General features: G+C 51.5%; 1 protein-coding gene and 1 pseudogene across 1 annotated transcript in view; both read right to left on the bottom strand.

Moving 5' to 3' along the window:
• Nucleotides 1–3,347: 3,347 nt before the first annotated feature.
• LOC124109702 (vasodilator-stimulated phosphoprotein-like) lies at nt 3,348–9,167 on the bottom strand (annotated as a pseudogene).
• A 4,171-nt stretch (nt 9,168–13,338) lies between these two features.
• Slc9a1 (solute carrier family 9 member A1) overlaps nt 13,339–24,266 on the bottom strand; it is a 55,925-nt gene continuing 44,997 nt past the window's right edge. Inside the window, exons 3-12 of the mRNA XM_046469152.2 lie at nt 23,242–23,492; nt 21,755–21,972; nt 20,385–20,587; nt 18,203–18,292; nt 17,676–17,746; nt 17,379–17,552; nt 17,010–17,124; nt 16,726–16,827; nt 15,857–15,929; nt 13,339–15,115 (exon numbers count right to left, since the gene is read on the bottom strand). Of these exons, the coding sequence (XP_046325108.1) occupies nt 14,778–15,115; nt 15,857–15,929; nt 16,726–16,827; nt 17,010–17,124; nt 17,379–17,552; nt 17,676–17,746; nt 18,203–18,292; nt 20,385–20,587; nt 21,755–21,972; nt 23,242–23,492 (1,635 nt within the window). The 3' untranslated portion in view covers nt 13,339–14,777. The remainder of the gene's footprint in view (nt 15,116–15,856; nt 15,930–16,725; nt 16,828–17,009; nt 17,125–17,378; nt 17,553–17,675; nt 17,747–18,202; nt 18,293–20,384; nt 20,588–21,754; nt 21,973–23,241; nt 23,493–24,266) is intronic.

Below are 24,266 nucleotides of genomic sequence, written 5' to 3'. Positions count from 1 at the left end.
GCATAAGTCAGATAATTCTTCTTCTTATGTCATCTGCATACATTATCCTTGTGCATCAAGAAGGCTGTCCTGGACCGTTGTGCTTCCTGTTCTGGACCATTCTCCTGTTTGCTTACCAAACCCTAGCCACAAAAGGCCTTCTCTTAGCTTCCCCTAAGTGCCACAGTCCTGCCCGTCCCTCTGACCAGGACATTGTCCCTAATACTCCGTGGCTGTTTCCTTATTATTCTTCAGCACCTTCTCAGGGGTCTTTCCCTCACTGCTCAGCCTATTGGTCCCCTCCTTCTCTTCTCCATTTTGACTCCTTGGTGCGCTCTGCACATCGAATGCCATTGCCCTGGTTTACTGTCCATCTTCCCCTACAGACCATGTTGGATTGACCCTTGTAGAAGCAGAGAGCTTGGGAGAATGGAACCCTACTCCAGCTGTAGGATGGGGCCAACGTCCAACCAACCAACCTCCCAAGAAAAGCCCCCAAGTAGCATCAGGACACTTCATGCTACATGGACCAGTTATTCAGGATGTCACCAGGCTGGTGGCTAGATTTTTTTAAAATCAGTTTTTAAAAATGGAGGTAAGATTTATAATAAAATGTACAGATTCTAAATATACAATTTTGACAACACTCCAACCGCCCAACAGTTACACATTCCTGTAATCCCAGTGGCTCAGAAGGCTGAGGTAGGAGGATCACAGCCTTAGCAACTTAGTGAATCCCTAAGTAACTTAGTGAAGACCCGCCCTGTCTATAAGGCCCTTGCTTAGCATCTGGATGGCCATCTTAAGTGACAGCCACCATTTTAAGGAAAAGTTTCACTTTCCCGCCCAAGGGTCTTTCTGAGAAAGGCTCACCACCCACTCCCTCCTACTAACCCCACCTGTAACCCCCTGCATTAGGACCCTCCTGGCTCTGATTTCTGAGTCTCCCCCATAAAATTCCCAGAACTCAAGCCCGTTTTGCCTCTCTCTCCTATAGGGAGATGGCCTTTATTTATCAGCTCTGACAAATAAACTCTCGTATGTATCTCTGCCTGGTCTCCATCTTTCATTTCTTGCTTATCCATCTCTCGTTCTTTGCTTTCTTTTCACTATCTCTAAATAAATACGTAAAAAAGGTTGAGGATGTGGCTCAGTGGTTAAGCACCCCTGGGTTCAAAATCTAGGACCAAAAAAAAAAAAAAAATCTAAAACACCTCCATCACCCTAGAGATTCCCTCCTGTCACCTTTCAGTCAACCCAGACCCCAGCTGTTGGTGGCTGGATTATCATACCAAGTGGCATGGTTCTGTGATGTTCCAGTCAGGCCACTTATCTTTTTTTTTTTTGGTACCAGGGCTTGAAACCAGGGGCGCTTAACCACTGAGCCACATCCCAGACCTTTTTTGAATTTTATTTAAAGTCAGGGTCTCACTGAGTTGCTCAGGGCCTCGCTCAATTGCTGAGGCTGGCTTTGAACTCTAGATCCTCCTGCCTCGGCCACCCAAGCTGCTGGGGTTAGAGATGTGCGCTACCACACCTGGCCCAGGCTGCTGATCTTGACACCATGGTTTTTGCCAATGAGACATGTTTCTAATGTCCAGTGTGCTGACTGGAATGGCCTCTGTGGTTGATGGGGAGGGAATGTTGATGCTCTTGGGTGACCTGGCCTAAAGAATGGCCCTTCTGGCTACCCAGGGACCTATGGCCCATGTCCTCCAGCAGTGCACTCTCTAATAGGAGCACCTGTCTGCTCTGGAGCAGAGATTAAGCTAATGGACATCAGACATCACACTGAATCTGCAAAAATTCAGACTCACAGCAAAGTAAGACCAGCAGGACAGGCTCAGCTCTGGGGACACGGGGGACACGGGGGTGAGGGGATGCCTGGGAGGCCTGGAAAGTCAGCCAGGAAACCCAGGGCAGGTGGCCTGCTGAGTCAGTGAGTCTTGTAGATGGGACCCCAATATAGTGTCCTCTGGGGCGCATGTCCAGCCTAGCATATAGCTCACCTCAGCCCATCCCCGAGCATGTTCTTCTGGGAATGCCTGCTGCCTGGTTTCAGAGCCACCTCTGACCTCTGTGTTCTCCTTGACCAATGTAGGGTGGCATCAGTTGTTCCCTTGGGATGTGGAAGGAGGGACAGTACCAGGGATATGACCAAAGCCACCCTCTCTCCTCACCCCTGGGCTTTCCACCTTGGAGTTAACCTGCAGTTCCTGGGCTCAAGTCTCTTGGCCCTCCTTCCTCAAGTCCCTCTCTGGGCATTCTGGGGGCTCAAGAGGTACCTTCAGCTCTGCCTCAGTGCCCCCTTCAGCCTTTCGCTTTCCCTGAGCAGAGGACAGACAGCACGCGGTGGCCCTTAGAGAAGATGTCTGGATGAGAAACTGCTTTTCTGGCCCTCATGTGACCCTTTCACCAGGCCTGTGATGTGGGCAGACATTCAAATAGCCTGTTAGGGGTGAGGAAATGAGGCTGAGTGTAAGCATGTGCCCCAGGAGCCTCAGGTTCTTCTGGCAGCTAAGCCTTAGTTTGCTTGTATATAAAATGGGCCTTTCATCTTGCGCTTTCACTGTCAGTGCAGTACCCCCTTCTCCGTTCTCCATTCTGCCCTGGGCCCCAGAAGCCAACCTTTCCAAGCTTATAGCTCTCGTAGGTTCTAGTGCCTTCCTTTGCTCCAGATGGAAAGAACTTCCGCGGCTTCTATCCCCGACCGCTTCACCAGCCTTTTTTTGGTCTCTGTCTCTCTACCTGCTCTGTAAGTTTCCCTTCATCAAACCCTTTTCAGTCACCCCCTGAGTGTGCCGTCCGTCTCTATGCAGGGCCTGGCTGCTATAATACTGAGTACAGAAAGGTCCTGGGAAGCAGAGCCTCGGTGGGACGCTGGGATTGGGCTGCTCTCACATGAATAAACTGGGCAGGCACTAATGGACCATGGTAATCTGTGGCACACAGTGTCATGGTTACTTACTTCACAACCAGCAATGGCATGAGATGATTGTTACGATGCTGGCAGATCAAGTAACTGTGGCATTTAGTCACTATGGTGACAACAGTAACTAAGAAATAGTGACAAAGACTGTGGTGTGGGCTTTGGATTGCCCTAGAAACTCACACAAAGAACAGGACAGATTGAAAGCCATGAATTCCCAGTTTAGTGTGAGATTGGAGATTCAGAAAGGCCTAGGATAGCTTGAGAAGATTTTTTTTTTTTTTTTTTTTGGTACTGGGAATTGAACCCTGGAGTGCTTTCTACCACTGAGCTACATCCCCAGCCCTTTTTATTTTGAGACAAGGTCTGGCTAAATTGCTGAAGCTGGCCTTGAATTTGCAATCTCCCTGCCTCAGGCTCCTGAATCACTAAGTGTGCCACTGCCCCTGGCGGTAGGAATCTTTGATCTCTGCCTGCCACAGGGTGGATATGGCTGAGGACTAGCTTCAGTCTGACCATAAGGATCACAGAATCAATTAAATACACAGCCCCACCAAGCTTCTTACGCCCAGAGAACAACACGCCCAGAGAACAACACCGTTTTTTTTTAAAAATATTTTTTAGTTGCAGTTTAACACAATACCTTTATTTTATTTATTTTTATATGGTTCTGAGGATCGAACCCAGGGCGAACACTCTACTGCTGAGCCACAATCCCAGCCCCAATACTGGTTAAGGAGGAGTGGGACTCTGGGACATGGGATGGAGCTGTTTGGATAGAACTTTGAACCACTGAGTCTCCCTTTCAAAGGCAGCCCCCTACCACCTTTGGTTGGAGGAAACCAGTCTTTGTGTAAAAGTCTTTCAGTGACTTCACTTGGGACATTGGACTCACCCAGGTGACTCCTAACACTTCTCCTCACCTCCAGGCTTACAATGAGAATTATATTCCAGTAGAATCCAATCAGAAAAGGACAAGGCCCACCCCCAGGAGGAGGTACTTTATGCATTCAAAGAGCTGCCAGAATCTTGCCAATTTGTACTGGCAGAGTCTGGGTAGCATCTTGGAGCGTTAGACTAAGGAAGACAAAATCTTAGAAGGGGCCAATATTGGTTGTTGTGGGTATTCTCACCAGGATCCGGAATTGTGTCAGCTTGGCCAGTCTGACTAACTGGAATCTGGATTCAATCATGGCCTAACAAAGAGGCAGAGGGGCTCGGACTTTCCTGACCAGCTGTAGAGGAAGGCTGAGGGAGATGGGAATGTGGGAATGTGCCTACTCTGCTCACGGCCCCTTTTCTAAAAGGCTCTGGGCTGGTTTTCTTCTATAGACTGGAGATAATGTAGGAGATGCCAAATGGAATTTGGCTTCTTGGTTTTCTGCCCCTAATGAGAAAAAGATCCTGTGGTGGTAGAAACCAGCTGACAACAATGAGCCAGAGACAAGAGACTTTTGATAATAAAGCCCAGGGAAGGAATAGTGATCAGTATTTTGTTATTGTTATTGTTATTTTTTTTTAAATAAAAACTGCAGATTTATTCTGCAAGGGCCCATTCTAAGAAGCTGGACGTGAAGGGGGAGATTCCTCCCCTTCCTCTCCTTCTCCTTCCCTTTCTCCCCAGGAGTAAAAATGGTCCAGACCCCCAAACTTGCCCAAATAAAAAAACAAAAAACAAATTGAGGTTTCAGAAAGTTACAGCATCTTAATTCCTCATAGAAAAGGGAAGGAGCCAGAGGAAGGCAGGTGGTTCCCTGGGGTGGGGGGAAGTACCCCAGCCTGGTGAGACATCCACCCTTAAATAGCTGCCCCAAATGGGCTAGCCTGGGAATATAGCAATTAAACATTTCCACACCCCATTTTATGAAAACCAAAGAGGAAAAAAATTTTCCCTTTCTCCCAAACCCAACTAAATATACGTGTATATATACATATACTTTTTCTTAAAAATGAAAACAGAAAAATTCGAAGACATTAGGCGTGAAAGTGAATCTAGAACAAGGGAATGTGAAATTCCCTCTTTCCTTCCTCCCTTACTTGGTACATCCCCGGAAGAGGAACCAGCCCCAAAGGGACAGCAGATGGGAAAGACCAAAGGGAGCAAGGGGTGGGGGCCTCCCCAGCTACTCAATAAGCCAGCATGGATGAGGGCAGGGCACCAGGGAAACCACACCCCCTTGAAATTTTCTAGGTGGGACCAGGAGGGGAGAAGAAGAATTCCTGTGTAGTCTTCAGTCAATTCCGTGTCAAGAAGAGGCAGGGTGACAGGTGGGGAGTATGAAAATAAGGAACGGGGTTGGGGGGTTCCTGTGGTCAGGGGGAACCCCAATTCCTCAGCTCCTGGACAAAGGCTTCAATTATCTCCTCTTTAACCTTCTGTAATTCCTTCCTCACCTCTTCCAGAAGCTCCCTTTTCACCCTCTCCAGGTCTGACTCTTCCCCATGGTTGGAGGGCTGGGCCTTGGAAGCCGTCCTGGAAGATGAGGACTTCATCCTCAGCAAGGCTGTGCTGTTCTTCTCCCAGGGTCTTGGCACAGGTTCACTCTGGGCTGGGCCTCTGGCCCCTGGCTCCTCCTGACTGGCAGATTCTTCCTTGGGTTTCTCCCCAATCTGTGTGGCTTTCCTTCTCTGGGCCAGCAAGGCAGCCATCTCCTCCATAAACCCTGGCCCTGTGCTTCAACTGTTCTCAGCTTTGGGGGCCAGCGGTCTTCCTGAGGTCTCCTGCTGCTTGTTGACTTTCCTAAGTTTGGCTCCCCAAATGGCTGCAGCCAAGCCAGGGGCTCGTGCGTCTCCTCCATTCCGTCCTTGTGCTGCAGAGAGAGGGGTCGCAGGAGATGTGCCTCCCCCTACTCCATGCCTTGAAGCCAGGACCCCCGAGGAGGGCAATCCTGGGGGTGCGGAGGGACCCGGAGGACAGGGAGGTCCTGGAGGCGGAGGTGGTCCCCCCACTGGGTGAACAGGTGGGCTTCCTGCCTTGGTGACCCATCCCTTCCTCTCCACTTGCTCGGGCTGGCTGGGCCACTGCCTTTTCTGCTGCTCCACCTCCTCCCTGGTGGAGCGTGCCCAGGCAAGGGGTGCTGAGGGTGCTGGGGGTGCTGGGGGTGCTGGGGGTGCCAGGCGTGCCGGGGGTGCCGGGGGTGCCGGTGGCCCGTCTCCTTCCAAGGCCTGTAGAGCACTGGCCCTGCCGGCAGCCAGCTGCACCACGTCTTCTTTGCTGCTGAAGTTGAGGCCCCAGACCTGGCGGGCGTCTCGCCACTGATGGAAGTTGGGGGTGGCCTGATTGTACTTGACGCCCCGGACGATGGCACAGTTGCTGACCACCTGCTGGCCGGGCTGCATCTTGCCTCCCTCCGACAACCTGGAAGGAATTGGCCGCGGGGTTGTGGTAGATCTGGACATGGCTGAAGCCTGGGGACCCGTGCCGGCAGGTAGCCACCGCTCCTTGCCATCGTCACAAAGCATCACAGTAGCTGGCTGGAACAGATAACCGTCTAGCTCTGGCTGCTCGGTGGGTGGCGGCGCGCCCACGGGCAGGGTGTTCCCGGGGCGCCCCTGGATGGAACTTCAGGGGTTCGGGTTGGCCCCAGGTTCTGCTCCGTCTTCCCCAGGGTCTGCCCCATAGAGCCTGGCTTCCTGGGGGGAACGAGGACCGCGCTCCGGTGGGTCCTCAGGTGCCCCTTCCCTCTGGTAGTTTGATTGGGGGGAGGGGATCCCTGAGACAGAAAGTGGGTGCGGCATCACCTCCCTGGCCCATCCCCCTGCAGCCGGCAGCGGCTGCAATGTTACTCTTACAATGTCCTTGAAATTCTTTTGGCTACATTTCTTTCCACAATTCCACCTGATCAGTGTTTTGGATCCATTTGGATCCGTGTGAAGACTAATTGATCATGGGTCCCTAGAATGCTAGGTGGTGGGAGGCATAGCATCTAATTTTTTTTTTTTTAACTTAAATAAGTGGAAAAACTCTACTAGATCTGGTGGGCAGGAACCTGGTTGAAGTTTTCCTGATTGGGGGGGGGGGTGTCACTACCTATTACCCAGTTTTCCAAATTCCTTGGCTGAGGGGGCCTTTGAGGAAGGACTCGGCAAGGCTGCCATAAGTGGGCACTGTGAATTCCCCCTGTCTTCTCCAGCAAGGCCTGTAGTCTCCTTGTGAAAGAGGAAAATTCTGGCTCTGAACTGATGATAACCTCTGGAGACTCAACACTCCACGTGGCCCACCAGTTAGAGGAGGCTTATGAAGGTCAAGTCTCAGCCTGAGTGCATAAACTGGGACCACAGACCCATCCTGTGTCTGGATATTAAGTGGCCAAATCCCACTGATTTCCTGACTCACAGCGGGAGCTAAAAACTGACCTTCATTGGAAAGTGCCAAATGGAAGTCACTGAATTTACCATCAAGATATCAAGCCAAAGGCAATATGCATCCCTAGTATAATTTCAGATATTAGTGCTGCCATTAAATATCCAAAAGGTAGAGACAGTCCTTCCTACCCTGATCCAGTGTAACTCACCTATTCGACTGATGTCAAAACCAGTTGGCCTTGGGATGGTGGCAGATGACTGGAGAGTTAGGAATGCTGCCAGTTGCAGCCATGCTCCCAGATGAGGAATTTTTACTGGAACAAGTCAGCCCATCCCTGGGTTTGTGTGCATCTTCGATCCCCAAATGCTCTCCTTTCCATTCCACAAAGTAAAGGTAGTTATAAATACAGGGATAGCAGTGACCTTTACTCTGACCTCAGGGCTTTGACTACTCTCTCAGTGTCTATCACAGTATAGCCCAAAGGTCATTGCTTATGTTGACACAGTTAAAAACAGTATGCTAGCCAATTACACTGATGACGTGATGGTTAATTGGGCCAAGTGAACAAGAAATTATAAACAATTTTGTAAAAACATGTTTGCCAAATGAAGGGGGATAAATCCTACAAAAAAATGGGGGTTTCCATATCAATGAAGTTTCTAGGGGATATGGTTTCTAGGGGTTCCAGACATGTCAGGATCTGTCTTCAAAAATGAGAGACAAGGGCTGGGGTTGTGGTTTGGTGGTGGAGAGCTTGCCTAGCATGTGTGAGGCACTGGGTTCGATTCTCAGCACCACATATAAATAAATAGATACTTTTTAAAAATGAGAGACAAGTTGTTGAACCTTATACTTCCCAATATAAAGAAAGAGGCAAAAGATGGGACTTTGGATTTTTGAGGCAACATATGGCACATTCGGCTGTGTTGTTTTAGCCATTTACTGGAAAACCCATAAGACTGTAAGTTCTGAGTGAGGCCTGGAGCAAGAGAAGGCTCTGAAGCAGGTGCAGGCTTCAGTGCACGCTGCCCTGTCATGTGAGTGTTATCACTGGGAAGTGACCATGGCAGAAAACGATGCCATATGGACAAGCTCCAATCCAAGACCCACGGCACAAAACCTTAGGGTTTTGGATTAAATTGTGCCCTCTCCTGCCAACAACAATTCTCCATTTTAAAAACAGCTCCTAGCTCACACTGGATGTGGTAGAGACAGAATGCCTGACTGTGGGACACCAAGTGACCCGTGCGGCCAGAACTGGAGATACTCTGCCCCACCTCATCATAACGTTGGACACACATGGTGGCACTCTGTTATTACATAGTGTAGATGAGATCGGGTCTGAGCAGGTCCGGAAGGCACAAGGAAATTGCAAGAGCAGGTGATTCAAATCCCCCTGGTGCTTCCTCTTATTGCTTTGCTGATCTTCCCTCAGTCCACACTTGGTGAAGTTGCTATGACCTGTTAGCACAAAGGAAAAGCATAGACAAGATTTCCAAATGAGTCTGCATGGCAAGCTAGCAGACAGCCTCTGCTTCACAGGCATACTCGGGGTGTCCCTGAAGGATGGGATTGAGGGGAGAGCTTCCTGGTGGCAGATCGCTGACCATGTGGATGACCTACTTCATGTAGAAGGAGAGACGATCCAAAGTACAGATCTGCACTGATTTATGAGCAGTGGCTAACAACTTAGCTGGCTGGTTGGGGGCTTGAAAGCCACAGGGCTGAGATTGATGAGGAGGAGGTGCTGGGGGAGGTCATGGATGGACTGCTTGATACAGGCGTAAGTGGTGGAACTATTTTTAACCTACTGGATGCTCTGAGAGGGCATCTTATATGGGGGAGGCTCTCTGTAATTGGATGGACAAGACGATCTATCCTGCAGAAAGAGGTCAACTTCTTTCCCTGGCTACCCTGGTTCTTCCTCAATGAGCCCACATTCACAGAAGCCATGGTGTCAGGGACAGAGGCTATGCATGGCATGGTAGGTAGAATAAGAGCTTTCCTACCAAATGTCCATACTCTAATCCTTGGAACCTGCCAATATATTACATGCTATATGACAAAGTGTGAACTCAGGTGGCGGATGGAATTAAGGTTGCTAATCAGCTGACTTTAAAAGATAGGGAGATAAGCCTGAATTATCTGAGTGAACCCAATGTAATCGAAAGGTTTTAAAATTAGGAAGAAGGAAGCAGATGAGCCAGTGTGAGAGAAATGTGAGGTGAACACTTGACCAGCCACAGTTGACTTTAAAGATGGCGGGGCCCCTCTGGAAGCAGGAAAGGGCAGGAAAACAGATCTCCACTAGAGCCTCCAGAAAGGAATGCAGACTTGCTGGCACCTTGATTTTAGACCAATAAGACCAGTTCAGATATCTGACTTCCAAGGTTGTGCTCATTTGACAGCAGTGATAATACACAGAGACTCAACGCATTTCCCTCATCAAATCTGACCTGGCAAGCGGGCAATGCTGTGTCCCAGTCGTCAACAGCAAAAGGCCAGACTAAGTTTCCTGTAAGGCACTCTCTTTCTTGGGGTTCCCAAGTCTCTTCAGTTCTGTGAAGTCAATTCTAATTTCATATATAGTAAGACATCATTTGCCTTTTTCACTGCCATTCTTTCAAGAGTATATAGTAGGCCAGGCACAGTGGTGCATGTGTGTAATCATAGCAGCTCAGGAGGCTGAGGCAGGATTGCGAGTTCAAAGCCAGCTTCAGCAACAGCGAGGCGCTAAGCAACTCAGTGAGACCTTGTCTCTAAATAAAATGCCAAAAAATGGGGGGCTGGGATGTGGCTCAGTAGGTGAGTGCTCCTGAATTCAATCCCTGATACAAAAAAAAAAAAAAAAAAAGAGAAAGAAAGAAAAATTGTATAGTAAAAGTGTGCAATGGCACACATGTGTAATCCCAGGGACTCTGGAAGCTGAGGCAGGAGGATCACAAGTTGGAGGCCAACCTCAGCAATTTAGAAACCCTCAGCAACTTCTAAAGGACTGGGGATATAGTTCAGTGAAAAACATGTCCCTTGGGCTGGAGATGTGGCTCAAGTGGTAACGTGCTTGCCTGGCATGTGCGGGGCACTGGGTTCGATCCTCAGCACCACATAAAAATAAAAAAAAAAATAAAGATGTTGTGTCCACCGAAAACTGAAAAATAAATATAAAAAAAATGTCCCTAAGTTCAAATTCCAGTGCCAATTATATGAATCTTTATTCAATTATATGAATCTTTACATATACATAAACATATATGTGTATGTATATATATATGAATATATATATGTATATATGAATCTTCCAGAGGCTACAGAGCATATACAGATGAAATGCTGAAGAATTAAGAATTTTGTTATTTGCCATTAAGCCAGACTCTGTCAAATAATGTCCCTCAACTTATCATTCTTGTTTTGAAACTTATTTTTCATGAAAAATGTTATATTTATTATATTAACCTGTTTATTCACTTAAATAAATTACTATTTTAAACTTGACTTTAAGTTCTGATCCAGCATAAATGATACATAGAGTCCCCACAAAACACCTTAGGAGCCTCAATAATTTCTGAGTGTGAAGGGCTCCTAAGATCAAAACAACTGAGAATCACTGGCCTAGAGGGAACAGCCAGCCACCTATGAGGAGGCGGATAACTAACGCCTTCCCCTCCTTCATGAAGGAGTCGTTATGCATTACTTTGTGGTAATAAATGTGTGTTCCCAATCTGGACTTGCCTTCCAGCCTTGGTGCTTCTGCCAGCACCCTCCCTTCTGGATTCCATAGCACGTCTCATTCATCACTCTGCCATCCCACACACTGCCCGCCTACCTTCATTTTATGGTGAAGGACGTCCAGCAACGGTCTCAGCCATGGACTGCACTGGTCTTACGATGAACCCTGAACTATGTGCCCTGTTGCCGGGTGCAGTAGTGCACAGCAGGGTTAGGGCACCAGCTGGGGGGTAGCAGGTTGTGAGGCTGGGTTGATCATGGAGGCAGCACATCCTTTAAGTCAGCAGCCAGGGTATGGCTTCCCCTCCCACGGATCAGATGATAGGCCCAGGGACCCAGGGGTGGATACAGGAGTGTCCCTTCTACCATTCCAACTCATTTAATGGAGGGGTTTTTGCTTTTTATCCCCTCGACTTTGTGGTTCAGAGGGTCTGGAGTCCTTAATGCCTGAATGTGGGGTGCTTCCAGGGAACACAAGTATGGTTAAAGTTGGGAGTGAGCTTGGCCAGTTGCTTAACCAAAAGGCCAAGAGGCAAGTCAACTGCACCAAATAGGATGATTAGTTTGGATTACCGGAAGGAAAACAAGTTCCTGCTACATAATCCGGTGGGGAGAGGGGACAGGAAGACTATGCCTGGATTCAGGAGATTCACCAGAAGCCTCTAATAATGATGTCAGTGGGAAACTTGGCAGCCCAATTGATATCAGAGCTGTAAGAAGTTCGGCTATGTAGGAACAAAGCTTTAGGACAGGGCTGGGATTTTGCCAAGCATATGTGAGGCCTTTGCCCCACCAAAAGAGGTTTTGGATACCCCACTAGATAAAAATTCCAGCCAGCCACAGTGCTGGTAAGAGGGACAAGGAAGCTGGTAGCAGGATATCGGAACTATTGTCTTAGGCCCCAAGACCAACTACCAAAATGGGAGCCATTACAATTCTCTGTTGTTATTTGTGCCTCTGTTGTTCTAAAGAGCCATGATGACAACTAATATGTTTAGTCTCCAAGTGAGTATGACTGAAAGATGACAAGATATGATGGTGGTGAAAATTTTTGTTTCCCCTCTTGGTGGTGAGGGTCTTTTTTCTTCCTTCCATTAAAGAAAAATTGAAGTGAAATTTATATAAAATCAACAGCTTTAAAGTGAATAGTTAAGTTGCATTTAGTACATTCACAATGTTGTACATCAATTAAAACTTTTTTTTTATGTTAAACAGAAATTCTGTAACTATAAAGCAACAGGAACTGGAGTTTTTCACCCAAAGGACAAGGGTTGAGGGACACAGGGATGACTCTGCTTGGATGTCCTGTTTCCCATCTAAATTCACTCACTCAGGTTGCCCTCCTCTCCTGTTTTCCGTTGGATTTGGCCAATGGGGGCACCATGAGGAGCAAAGAAGTCAGAACAGGTGCTCCCTGGTCCCCTCTGGCAGGGGCTGTGTTCTGCTCCCTGCAGCCACAGTTCTAGCTGGGCACACCTCCCACTCCTTCCAGAATTTCAGTTCCTCCTCTTGCCCTTTCATCTCTACAGTTTCCTGTAGAGAACCCCACTGGGTCCCATCCCTGGGACCCATAATCCTGCCCACACCCTTTGAGTGTGCCATCCATTTCCTGCTAGGACATCAGTACAAAAATGCAGTGTGGTCCCTCCCTACAGTTCTTTTGGCACTGCGTACTTTGGACTTTGTAAGTTACACTAGCTCCTGCTCCAGGCTGGGTCAGGATCTTTTCTGGACAGCTCAGGTCTGTCTTAAGGGGATCTGGGGTGTGGGCCAAGGCCCCACTGCCCTCTGGTGGTCAGTTCTTATAAATGCACCTCAGGAATCCAACCTTGGCTGAGCTATTTATGTGCACCTGAGCACGTCATCCAGGGGTCACAGGTAAGAACACAGGGCTTCAGTGACTTTCCTAGTTTAAGGACTAGGCCATAACCATGGACTACAGGGCCTATCCTTCCTTTGCTGTTACTCTGACCCAGCCGCATGAGCATTTCCCAGACCTCAGCTATTGCATATGCAGCTCTCAATTAGAATAATTGGAACCTCCCCAAGACCTTCTCCACCTGGTTACATTGGTGCCTGCATCAATCTTCCAGGATGTCACATAATCGGGAGAGTCCTCTTCATCCACCCCTCCCCAGCCTTTTATTCATGCCACACGCACTGGGATTTTCCACGGCTGTGTCAATGTTGATGAGCGCTGCTCCTCCATGCTAGGCCGAGGCCGCCCAAGGGCAAGCACATCCTGCTCATGCTGCTGTATCTCTGGGGCCTGGCGCATAGAAATGACCACACCAGCAGCTGATGGTGGCTAAGCACTTCTGTGCCAGCCTTTGAGCCAAGTACCTTAGGTCCTCCTCTCTCCTGAAATCCCTCACCCCCAGGAAGCAGCCCTGGACTCTTATCAAAAACTCACATTGATTTATTAGAATATGAAAAAGGTTCAGTTTCTTCTATACAGGCGGCAGAGCTGCAGCAGCTGTGGTGGCTTTGTACATGGTTGTCGACGTCATTTTGCATGGTGACTCCTGCTCCAGACAGCATTTGCATGGAGAGGAGATGGACAGATAGGCCGAGCACCCGTGGCCCTGTCCCCTGGGAGAGGGTGCTCTGACTATTGCACGATCCTGGGGGAGGGAGTGCAGACACCCATAGACCTGGGCCCAGCCATGGTGGCAGTGGGGGGTAGGGAGTATGTGCCTGTGAGCAAAGGCCTCTGGGGGCCTAGGACTCTGTCTATCCCAGCAGCCCCAACCAGGTGGGAGAACTTCAGGGGAGACCTTCTCCCCAGGCTGGACTCCACAGCAAGCTGAGTGGACATAAGGAGAGGTTCCTGGGGACAGGCCAAGAGCAAGACAGGCACCAGGAGGCCCCACGCCTGTGAGGCTGGAGAATCATGATAGGGTCATGGTTGGGGCCACGTCTAAAATCAGAACCTTGGTTGAGAGTCAAGAGCCCAGCAGGCAGGAGACAGGTTTTGGAGTGTAGGAGAGACATGGGAATATGAGGGGGAACTCTCTGGAGCAGGAGGAGGGGTGAGAGGGGCAGATCCCTGACTATCCAGGGGTTTTCAGATGCTCTAAAAAAAGGAGTACCTCTGTGCAAATAGAATGGTGTGTGGAAGTGTGAACAAACAACAAAAAATGGCAGCACTTTCTGAAATCCTAGACAGTTCCTCCCTAGGCAGCAGCCCCAGAAAGCCTAATGGTCCCCATCAGATGACTCCAAAGAGCCTCAGCTCCAGTCAGAGAAGCTCAGACCTTCCCCCAGCCTGCAGTTCTGAGTGAGGACAGTTCAGGTGGTGGGCCAGGGTGACATAGCTGGCAGGAGTAGGGTGGGACTGTTGATCCCTCCCCCAGCCACATGTCTGTTCCCCTGGCATCTCCTGATAAAGGAGGGCCTGGCCAAGGGCAAGGGAGGCCTCAGCTCCTTCCTTTCCTGGGTAGAACCACAGTGGAGCCAGAGGCTCTTTGGTTAGAAATGAAGATTTGTCTGAAGGAGGTGATGTAGTGGAGAGAGGAGCCTTGTGGCCTGGGAGACTAGTGGCCTTATGGTCCTGGTCTGGGTATGGGGGAGCCTGGATCTGGAGAAGGGGCGGGGCCTGCCTCACCACCCAGCAGTTCTGCCAAATGATTGGGAAGACAGTTCCAATGGGAGGGGGACGCTTCCCAGGAGGCAGGGGGAAGCCGTGCTGCTGTGGGGGCTGTGGGCCCAGCTGCCATGCGGCGGGGGAAGGGGCAAGGCCAATCCAGGTCAGGAAGGGTGAGGGGAGCCCTCAGCTCCCCCAGCCCTGCTCTGGTGGGAGAGTCTGTGGGATGGGCGCTGCCCCTGGCCCTGGTGCTACTGCCCCTTGGGGATGAAGGGCTCCCCCTCCCCAGGCTCAGGGTGGGGGCCTGGGTCACTAAGGCAGCGCTGTATCCTCTGGGAGTTGGGGCTGTCACTTGGCCCAGGGGTGAAGACATCATCAGTGCCTGGGGATGAAGGCTCTTTGGTCCGCATCATAATGACCCCGTCCTCATCCTCATCCTCCTCAGTCAACCTTGCTGGATCCCGGTTCAGCCCCAAGATCTTGCCCTTCAGCTCTTCATTCACCAGGTCCACAGACTCAGGAGACTGTGGGGAGGCAGGGTCAATGGTGATGACAGGCAAGTCGGCCTTTGGCTCGTAGGCCAGTGGGTCTGGGAACCAAGAGCAAGATACAAGGCACCGTCAGAGAGTTGCTGATCTGACAGAGAGCAGTCAGGGTAAGCTGGGAAGTTGGGCAGGAGGGAGCCGGATGGCACCCGAGGCTGGTGGTTCCTCATGAGGTGCTTTCCTGTGCTTGCACTGGGACCCACATTGGCACTCTGGTTCTGCCCCTCTGCCCTGCCCAGCATGTGCTGCACTGCAAGAAGGGCTCCCCCAGCCTGAGTTAGTAACCCCCAGAGCCCCCATGAGTGCAGCCATCCTGTTGCCTCAGAACTCTATACAGGCTGATTGACAGTTCCATCCCCAGCTTCTCTTCCCTCAGACTGTTCTTTTAGATCAGGGTCTCCCATAGTCTCTCCACAGGTCAAGAATTAAGCCTCCCTCCCAAGTCATGGCCCATCCCAGAGGCCTAGGCCTACAAAGAGTTCTGCCCTCTTCCGCCACGTGGGCTCAAGGCCTGGATCTGCTCCATCTCTTGTCACAGTCCTCACTGTGAGCGGCCTCTGGAGCATCTTTGTGTTTGCGAATAAAAGTAGGGCCATCCTGCCTGCTCCGCCCACCCCCAGCCCCGCCTGACGTAGATATAGCTGATGGCTTGGAAAGAGGCAAGGTCAGCAAGGAGGAAGCCTCTCCTCCCAACTGGCTCCCAGATGCCTGTTCCTGCTGGAACCTCAGCATCAGGAGGTGATAGTGCAAAGCGACCAGCTGAAGGCCTCTCTCTAGGCCCTTACCTGAGCCGATGCGGGCCCGTGACATGGTAGGCGAGTCCAGCTTGTGGGCCGGCACCGTCAGATAGTTGTTGATCTGACAGAGAGAGCAGTCAGGGTAAGCTGGGCAGCTGGGCAGGAGGGAGCCGGACGGCACCTGAGGCTGGTGGCTCCTCATGAGACTCCTTCCTGTGCTTGCACTAGGACCCACACTGGCACTCTGGGGGCTCTTGGGAGCTTATTCCCCTAGGTGATTCCCCTGGGAAGCCTTAAATACTCCTGCCCCTGAGGTTCCAGACCAAAAAGCCAACTTGAAAGGGAACACCTGGGCCCTGGCTGGCTCCCAGGCATCTTAAATTTGACATGTCACAACTGAACTTTGGCTCCACCTCCAACTGGTGACCAAGTCTTATTAGTTGTACTTCCTCAGTATCCTTTTTTTTTCCCCCCCCAAAGCAGGGGACTGGAGATTGAACCTAGGGGCACTTTACCACTGAGCTACACCCCCAGCCCTTTTATTTTGAGGCAGTCTTGCTAAGTTGCTGAGGCTGGTCTTGAACTTATGATCCTCCTACCTCAGCCTCCGGAGTTGCTGGGATTACAGGTGTGCACCACTGCACTGGCTTCCTTAGTGTCCTTTAAACCTACCCACTCCTCTCTCTCTCTCTCCTGCCATGGCCCCAACTCAGGCCACCCTTATGCCCTCCACATATCACTCCCCTGGGATAAAGCTCAAACCCTGACACCAGCAACAAACCCCCTCAAACTCCGCTTAGTTTCTAGAATAGGAATATTTCTTTGGAGGGATCTGGTGAAGCACTAGAATTGTGGGTACAGGAAGAACCCAGATTCTCTGAGGGAGGCAGTGGGGCCAGTTTCAGTCGGGTGCATACCTTCTGCTCCAGCTGCCGGGCCTTCTGTCTCCGGAGCAGCATCTGGTTCCAGGCCTCTTCATAGGGGTCAGCTACCAATGTGTGTCTGTTGTAGGACCGCAGCTGTAGGAGGAACTGACGTTAGGGCAGGCCCCCTGGATGTCCAGGGTTAGGGAGGCTTTGGCTACGTGCAGGACAGTGCAGGAGGCTGGGCAGAAACTCTGGAGAGGGTGCCAAGGCACATGCAGGGGAAGGCTGCAAAGGAGACCACAGGGCTGGGCTTCCCGGCTGGGGTAGGCCTTCACCCGCTGCCTGGTCTTCTGCAGGTTGTTCCTCAGGATTTTGCGAATCTCCTCCTCCTTGTCCTTGGACAATGCTGGCAGGATGCGCTCAGTAGGCAGGGACTTGGGGTGGATGTTCCTGGGACAACAGAGCATACATGAGGACCCCATTCTTGTGACCCTAGATTCTACTGGGCTGGGCCAGAAGCAGATCATGCTGGGGATGGCCTGGGTGGGTGGCCAAAGTCTCAGGCTCTTGGTGAGGCCCTGAAGATCTCACACCCTCCCTGACAGGCAACAGAGCACCACTCCCACCAGTTGGTTGCCCCAGGCTGGGCAAGATGGGTCAGTGTGTGGGTATAGACAATGCCCAGATGAGCCATTGGCACTCACTGCATGGAGACGGTGGAGACAGCAGAGGGGATCTTGCCCATGCCCCCACTTTCCACCAGCTCGATGGCCTGTTTCATCTCCATCTTGTGGTAGAAGGCAATGAGCTGGGGTTCCTTGGAGCGCTCACCAGCGATCAGACACTTCTTCACATACTTCTTATTAAATCGGTTGAGCCTGATGGGAGGAGGAGGGAGATGGATGAAGCCAGCTCTTGGGCATGGGGAGATGCCCAGGCCCCAGGAGACCCTTGCTTGCCCCTTCCCGCCCCTCCCCCACCCACCAAAGTCTGTCACCTACTTGTCCTTCCAGTGGTGGTGGCCGTAGTGGCCACAGATGTCCTCGATGCCTGTCAGAAGGTGGTCCAGGAACTGAAATGGGCCCAGGGCCAGGTCAAGCCTTACTACTGGGCTACTTCCCTACCCAGACCTCTGACCAGGCCCCCACTTTCCACCCTGCTTGCAGCCCTGCTCAGCACAGCCTGTAGTTCCAGGAGCAGCCAGGAGGTGGCAACCACCACCCACATCCTGAAGTCCAGTGGCCTGGGTATCTACTGCAAACCCTTACTCCTGGAGTCTGCCCAGCCCCTTCCTGGACCCACCTGAACCCAACACCTACAGCAGGTTTCAACTAGAGGAAGAGATGGCTTCCAGCCACTCACACCACACTTTCCCTATGGCTGAACTCTGACAGGTAGCCCCAAGGGCTGTTGGATCACTCCAGCACTGGGATAAGGGAGGAAGAGGTGAGGGCAGTGGAGGCTTAGCTGCTCCCCAGCTCCTTGAGCTTCCTCCTGCAACCCAGAGTCCAGCCCCAGCTTCTGGTACCTGTGTGTGAATCTCTTCATTAATGGAGCGCTTCGTTTCTTGCTTTTTCTTCACAGCCAACAGGTCTACCAGGGGCCGAATGGTCATGCCCTAGGGAGGCAGGTGGGTATCACACACTCCAGTTCTGCTATCCTGGCAGGGGGCTGTGGAGCATCCCACCTCCCCCAGTCTCCCTGAGATAAGGATGCCTCTGCTCTGAGGTAGGTCCTCAGTCTCCCGGGACCTAGGGTGTTAGGACTCCCCACCTCCACCCCAGCACTTAGATAAAGGCGGGTGCTTGAGGCCTGCTGCTTCCAGGAGACACAGTCAGAGGTCTGGCAGCCCACAGCCAAATGACTGGTCATCTAGCTGGGGCCTGGGTTCAAATGTGGGCTCCACCAGACTTGCTCTGCAACCAAGGAGTGAGGGATGGCAGACAGGGGGAACTGGCTGTGCTCTGCCACCCTCACAGGCTACTGGGAGGACCTAGAGATACTAGCAGTGGCTATCTGCATTGCACACTTGCCTGGTGACTATGTCTCCTAAGCATTAGCCCTTTGATACCTATAATAGCCTAAGGGGACAACAATCCTTTCTCTGCCTCCATTTTACAAATAAAGAAACTGAGGCTCAAAAGAGAATAAGCAACTTCCCAAGGTCCTACTGAAGCAATATAGGCAAGACAAACTCAGCAGGGGGCTGGGACTGTGGCTCATGGCAAAGCGCTTGCCTAGCACATGTGAAGCACTGGGTTCGGGGAGAGAGGAGAGAGAGAGAGGAGAGAGATTGCGTCCATCTATAACTAAGAAAAGATCTAAAAAACAAAATAACAACTCCAGCAGGATGGCTCCAAGAAGGGTCTTCACCCCAATGTGGCCTTCAGTGAAAATGGGCTTGGAACACCATTAGCATGTACAACTACAAAGTCAAGGTGAAACAATACTTTAGTGATAGAAGCAGGGTAAGAGCACAAAAGAGGCAACCCCCTTGCCTCTGTGTGTGTGTGTGTGTGTGTGTGTGTGTGTGTGTGTGTGTGTGTTTGGTGCTGGAGTTTGAACTCTGGGACAGGCAAGTGCTCTACCTCTGAGTTACATCCCACCCCTTTTTATTTTGAGGCAGGTTCTTGTTAAGTTACCCAGACTGGCCTGGCACCTAGGATCCTCCTGCCTCAGCCTCCCAAGTAACTGGGGTTATAGACATGTAACACCACACCCAGCCCCTCTTGCTTTTTAAAGGAGAGAAAATATACCCAGCCCCTGGTTTCCCCTGAGATTTTTTCTCTTGAGAAGACAGAGATGTGTCCCATCTAGCACTTCAAAGATCAGTGCCCAGGAAAGACAGGAGGGATGGGAAAGAAATGGAGGCCCAGACAGCATCTCACCTGCCCAAGGCCACTCAAGAGTTATGAAGCAATGTGCACTATCCCAGGCTGGGCTTCCTGGGGAATGTCACTGAAGTATACAGAAACCCCTAACAGGTTGGGCACAGTGGGGCCCACCTGTAATCCCAGCAGCTCTGCAGGCTGAGATAGGAGGATTGCAAGTTCAAACCAGACTCAGTAATTTTGACCCTAAGCAACTTAGTGAGAACCTGTCTCTGAATAAATAATAAAAAGAGCCCAGTACAAAAAAAAAAAAAGAAAAAGAAAAGAAGAAAGGAAAGAAGGAAAGAAACCCTAACCAGCACAATGGAAGGATTCTTGGGGAACATCTAGCCTAGACCCTTCACGTCACAAGTGGGGAAACAAGACAAAGATGGGAAGGTCTTTCCCAGGGTCCCACAGCAGCAGAACCAGAGTTGAATCCAGGCTTCCTCCAGTTGCCTGTGCTATGCTGCTTTTCCCACTTTATAGCTGCAGAAACCAAGATTCCAAGATGCTAACTTGCTGAAGGCTGGCGATGGGCTGGGGGTAGAATCCGACCTGGGCCTGCTGACTTGACCCCCACCCCGTCAAGTCCCTCAGTGCAGGAGGCAGCTCTCTGAACACCTTACATTCTGATTAGTCACTTCTCAATGACTCAGTGTCACAGTTTTCACCTTGCAACTGAGGAAACTAAGGCCCAAAAGGGGCAGTGGCTTGCCCAAGGCCACACGGCAAGTTAATGTTGAAGCCTGGACTGGAACCCGTGGCCCCATGTTGAGTAACACACTTTCCTCTTCCCAGAGGAAAGTCAGGGTCCCCAAGGCTGGGCCTGCTCAGCACCTGCACAAAGACGGTGAAGAAGATGACGGTGATGATGGCAGTGAGGAACAGGTCACACATGGGGAAGTGCTTCTTGTCCAGGAGGTAACCCAGGGAGAAGGCAATGGCCCCTCGCAGGCCCCCATAGGCAATGATGAACTGGTCCTTGGGGGTCAGCTTCACGATGCGGAATTTGTTGATGAACCAGGTTAGGCCCAGCACGCCTGCCAGGGAAGGGGAGAGGGGTCAGGGTGTCCCCAGCACCCCCTGGCCCTGCACCAGGGACTTCAGTGCTTACCCAGGAAGCCTCTACCACTAAGCCACCCAGCCCACTCATTTCCTGGGTCCCTCAGCCCAGGCCACTCCAAATCCCTCAATCCAAGAGCTGGATCCTTCAGGGAGTTTCCAGCTGGGTGTGGTTTAGAGACAACACAGAGGCCTCCAGTGGCTGGAGGTCAGGAGAGGGAGTGGGAAAAGATGAAACAAGGCTCATCACAAGTTGATACTTGTTAAGTATGAAGGGCACAGTGGGAATCATTATCCGATTCTCCCTACTTTTCTATGTATTTGACCACAATAAAGTATTATTTTAAAATGCAGACAGGGTCTAACCTCAGTCCATAGAACTAGAATTCCTGGAGAATGAAGATCAGGAACAATAGGGATTTAAAACAGAACCCAAGTCAATGCAACACCCAGCCAGGCTCAGGCACACAGCCCCAGCCCTTATTTCAAGGGAGGTAAGTGAGGTCCAGAGAGGGCCTAGCCACAGAGGTAAGGCACATTTGGCCCATGGGAGTGGAACCCAAGAACTCAAGGCCTGGTCCCCACAGGTGACTTGGGTCTGGCAGCGCAAGGCTGGGGAGCAGCAGACAGCCCTGTAAGTTCTTATGACATTCATGCTGTGACAACCCAACACTTGGCCCAGAGTCACAGACCTGGGTCTGAGGGCCTCAGATCCTCCTTAGAAAACCTAAAGGTTCAGAGTCAGAGTCTCAAAGACCCCTCACTCTGACTCTATTTCCAGGAGTCATTCACTCACTGTGAGCCTGGGCCCATTGTGGCACTGACATTGAAGAAAAGGAATGGGAAAATCCAGGAGCCACCCGGAGCCCCTCCAACACACACACACACACACACACACACACCCTCACACTCTGCATCTCACCACCACAGCCCAGTCCCTACTGACACACATACACATAAAAATAACACACACACCCCATAAACCACAGCCCAGCTCCTTCACACAACACCCCCCACAGCCCAGTCCCTATGAACACACACACACACACACACACTCCCCCCACTGAACCCCAGGGCCTGGCCCCTCCACACGATACACCACACACACACACTCCTTCCTCCCGTGGCCTGGGCCCATCCCTCACCCAGCACCCGGGCGATGAGGCAGAAGAGCAGGGTGCTGATGACGAAGGTCCAGTTCCAGTGGTGGGAGCCGGCCACAGTGGAGACGCCGAGGAAGATGAAGATGAGGGTCTCGCTGACGCTGCTCCACATCTTCAGGAAGTACTTAATGGTGGTGTGGGACTTGTGGGAGATGTTGGCCTCCACATAGGGGCGCATCACCACTCCAGAGGCGATGAGTCTAGAGTGGGGGGACAGTGGGGTTCAGGGGTGAGCCGCACCTTCTCAGCACCCTCTGTGGCCTAGGGCACCAGGACGAACAGGTGCCTGTTTACTCAGCAACTGTCAGGGCCAGGCCTTGCACGACTGTTCGCACTCAATCCCCGCATGAACCCTCAGGGCTGGGTACACTCTTGCAGTTTTCAGGTGAGGGATATGACTCTCCTGCCCTCGGTCACGCTGTGGCAAGCAGCAGGGCTGAGATGCATACTAGGGTCTGTCCAACTCCAAAGCCTGCACCTTCTCCCCAAGGCCACGCTGCTTCTGCCCAAGGAGAGTCACCAACACACTCCATGGTATCTTGGGTTAACTCCCAACCGTGTGTGACCTGTCCCCCTCCTCTCAATGGGTCCCCACAGGGAGCTTTGTTCTAGGCAGTAACCTGAGTCCTCCAAGCCCAGCAACCACAGTGGGCTCTGCTCCTGCTGCCCAGGCCTCCTCCCTACCACCCTGAATCTCCCTGTTCAACTAGGCCTCTGCATTTCCTTTTTTCTTTTTAAACCAGGGCTTGAACCCAGGGTCACTTAACCACGGATCTGCATCCCCAACCCTATTTTTGTTTGGAGACAAGGTCACGCTAAATTCTTAGTGTCTCACAAAGTTGCTGAGGTTGGTCTGGAACTTGTGCTCCTCCTGCCTCAGGCTCCTGAGTTGTTGGGACTCCAGACGGGCACCACCGAGCTACTTCTGTTTTTCTCCCAGGGAGCCCCTGTGCTCCTCACTGCCTCTCCACAGCTCGTTCCCTCCTTCAACATGGAGGCATCCGGACCTCCACCACTCAGGCCTGGTAAGCCCCTGACTGGGGCCACTGAGGGGAGGGGTGCATGAGAGCCTGTGTCCAGCTCCAACTATGGGACTCCCTTTGAAGACACAGGGAGGAAGCGGAGGGCTGAGACATTCCAGGAGTTTGGGCTCAGTGCTCCTGAGGGCAGCCCGGGTCTGCGCTCCTGAACCCTGGGTTAACTGGAACACAGGCTGCTCCTGCCTCATCTACTTCCAGTCAGGAATGCCCTCTCCAGCTTCCTGAATCCCACAGAGCCCACAGAAGTGCTCTTCTTCTAGGAAGCCTCTGATGACCTTGGTCATTTAAATGGCTACCAAGCAGTCCTGGAGCCTGGAGCTTGTGTCTCATGCCTGGAGGCTGGAGGCCGAGTCCTGGGGAGCTCCCTCATGACCCTGCACACTGGTGACTTTGCCTATCAAGCTCACAGCCTGCTGTGCCCAGACTCACGCCATGATCCCCGACAGGTGGAAGAGCTCGGCTGACAGGTAGGCCATATAGCTGTAGAGGAAGACGAAGAGCGGCTCGATGACCCGGATGTGGGAGGTGAATCGGGAGGTGAAGGCTGCGATGACCCCGTAGACCACGCCTACAAACACCCCGCCCAGGGCCACCACGAAGAAGCTCAGGAAGCCGAGGACGATGTCCACAATGCCCACGTGGTCATAGTTGGCAAACTCCTCAAAGAGGTGATACAGGACCTGGGGAGGACGTGCAGGCTGGTGGGCAGGAGAGCAGGGTGGGCCCACGGCTCCCTGGGGGTCCACCCGGGGTGATTCCATCCCTTGAGTGGACCATGGCCACAAGAAGCCACATGGTAGCAGAGAAACCCTAGTGCCAACCATGACTAGGGGCCAGAGGGGCCCACAGCATGCCACGCTGGTTCTGAGCCAGAGCCAATCAAACGGCCCTGCTGCTCCCTTGCTGTGTGCACAGGCCCAGCCCTCCATCTCCCTGAGCTTTAGTTTCCCATCTATAAAATGAGCTTGAAATGGGCGGCCATGAGGATTTAGTGAGTTAGTAAAGGTTAAGTGCTGAGAAGTGCCAGTTCACAGGCAGTGTTAGTGGCCACTGGTCTGGTTATGCCTTCTCCCTCACTGTTTGACCTTGCACAAATCTCACTTCTCTCTGGATTTCAGTGTCCCTTTTAGGGCAAAGCAGGGAACAGGATTTCTTTTCTTTTCGGCAGTGGGGATTGAACCCAAGGGTACTTTATACTCAATTATATCCTTTTTATATTGAGACAGGATCTTGCTAAGTTTCTGAGGCTGGCCTCAAACTGATGATCATTCTGGCTTCAGCCTTTTGAGTTGCTGAAATGACAGGCATGTGCCACTGTGCTGGCTCAGAATAGATTTCTCAAGCTCTGAATAGATACCTGGCCAGGCCATACCTGATTTGGACACTCTGGGCAAGACTGAGAAATCTCTATTAACAAGCTCCCTGGGTTCAGATGCTGTGGAATTGGAGGTTCT

Source organism: Marmota monax, unplaced genomic scaffold, assembly GCF_021218885.2.
Source record: "Marmota monax isolate L192 unplaced genomic scaffold, Marmota_monax_Labrador192_F-V1.1 WCK01_AAM20220418_F8-fsc00008, whole genome shotgun sequence".
In the NCBI taxonomy this organism is placed as follows: Eukaryota; Metazoa; Chordata; class Mammalia; order Rodentia; family Sciuridae; genus Marmota; species Marmota monax.
This window is presented reverse-complemented; position numbering and strand designations above follow the sequence as displayed.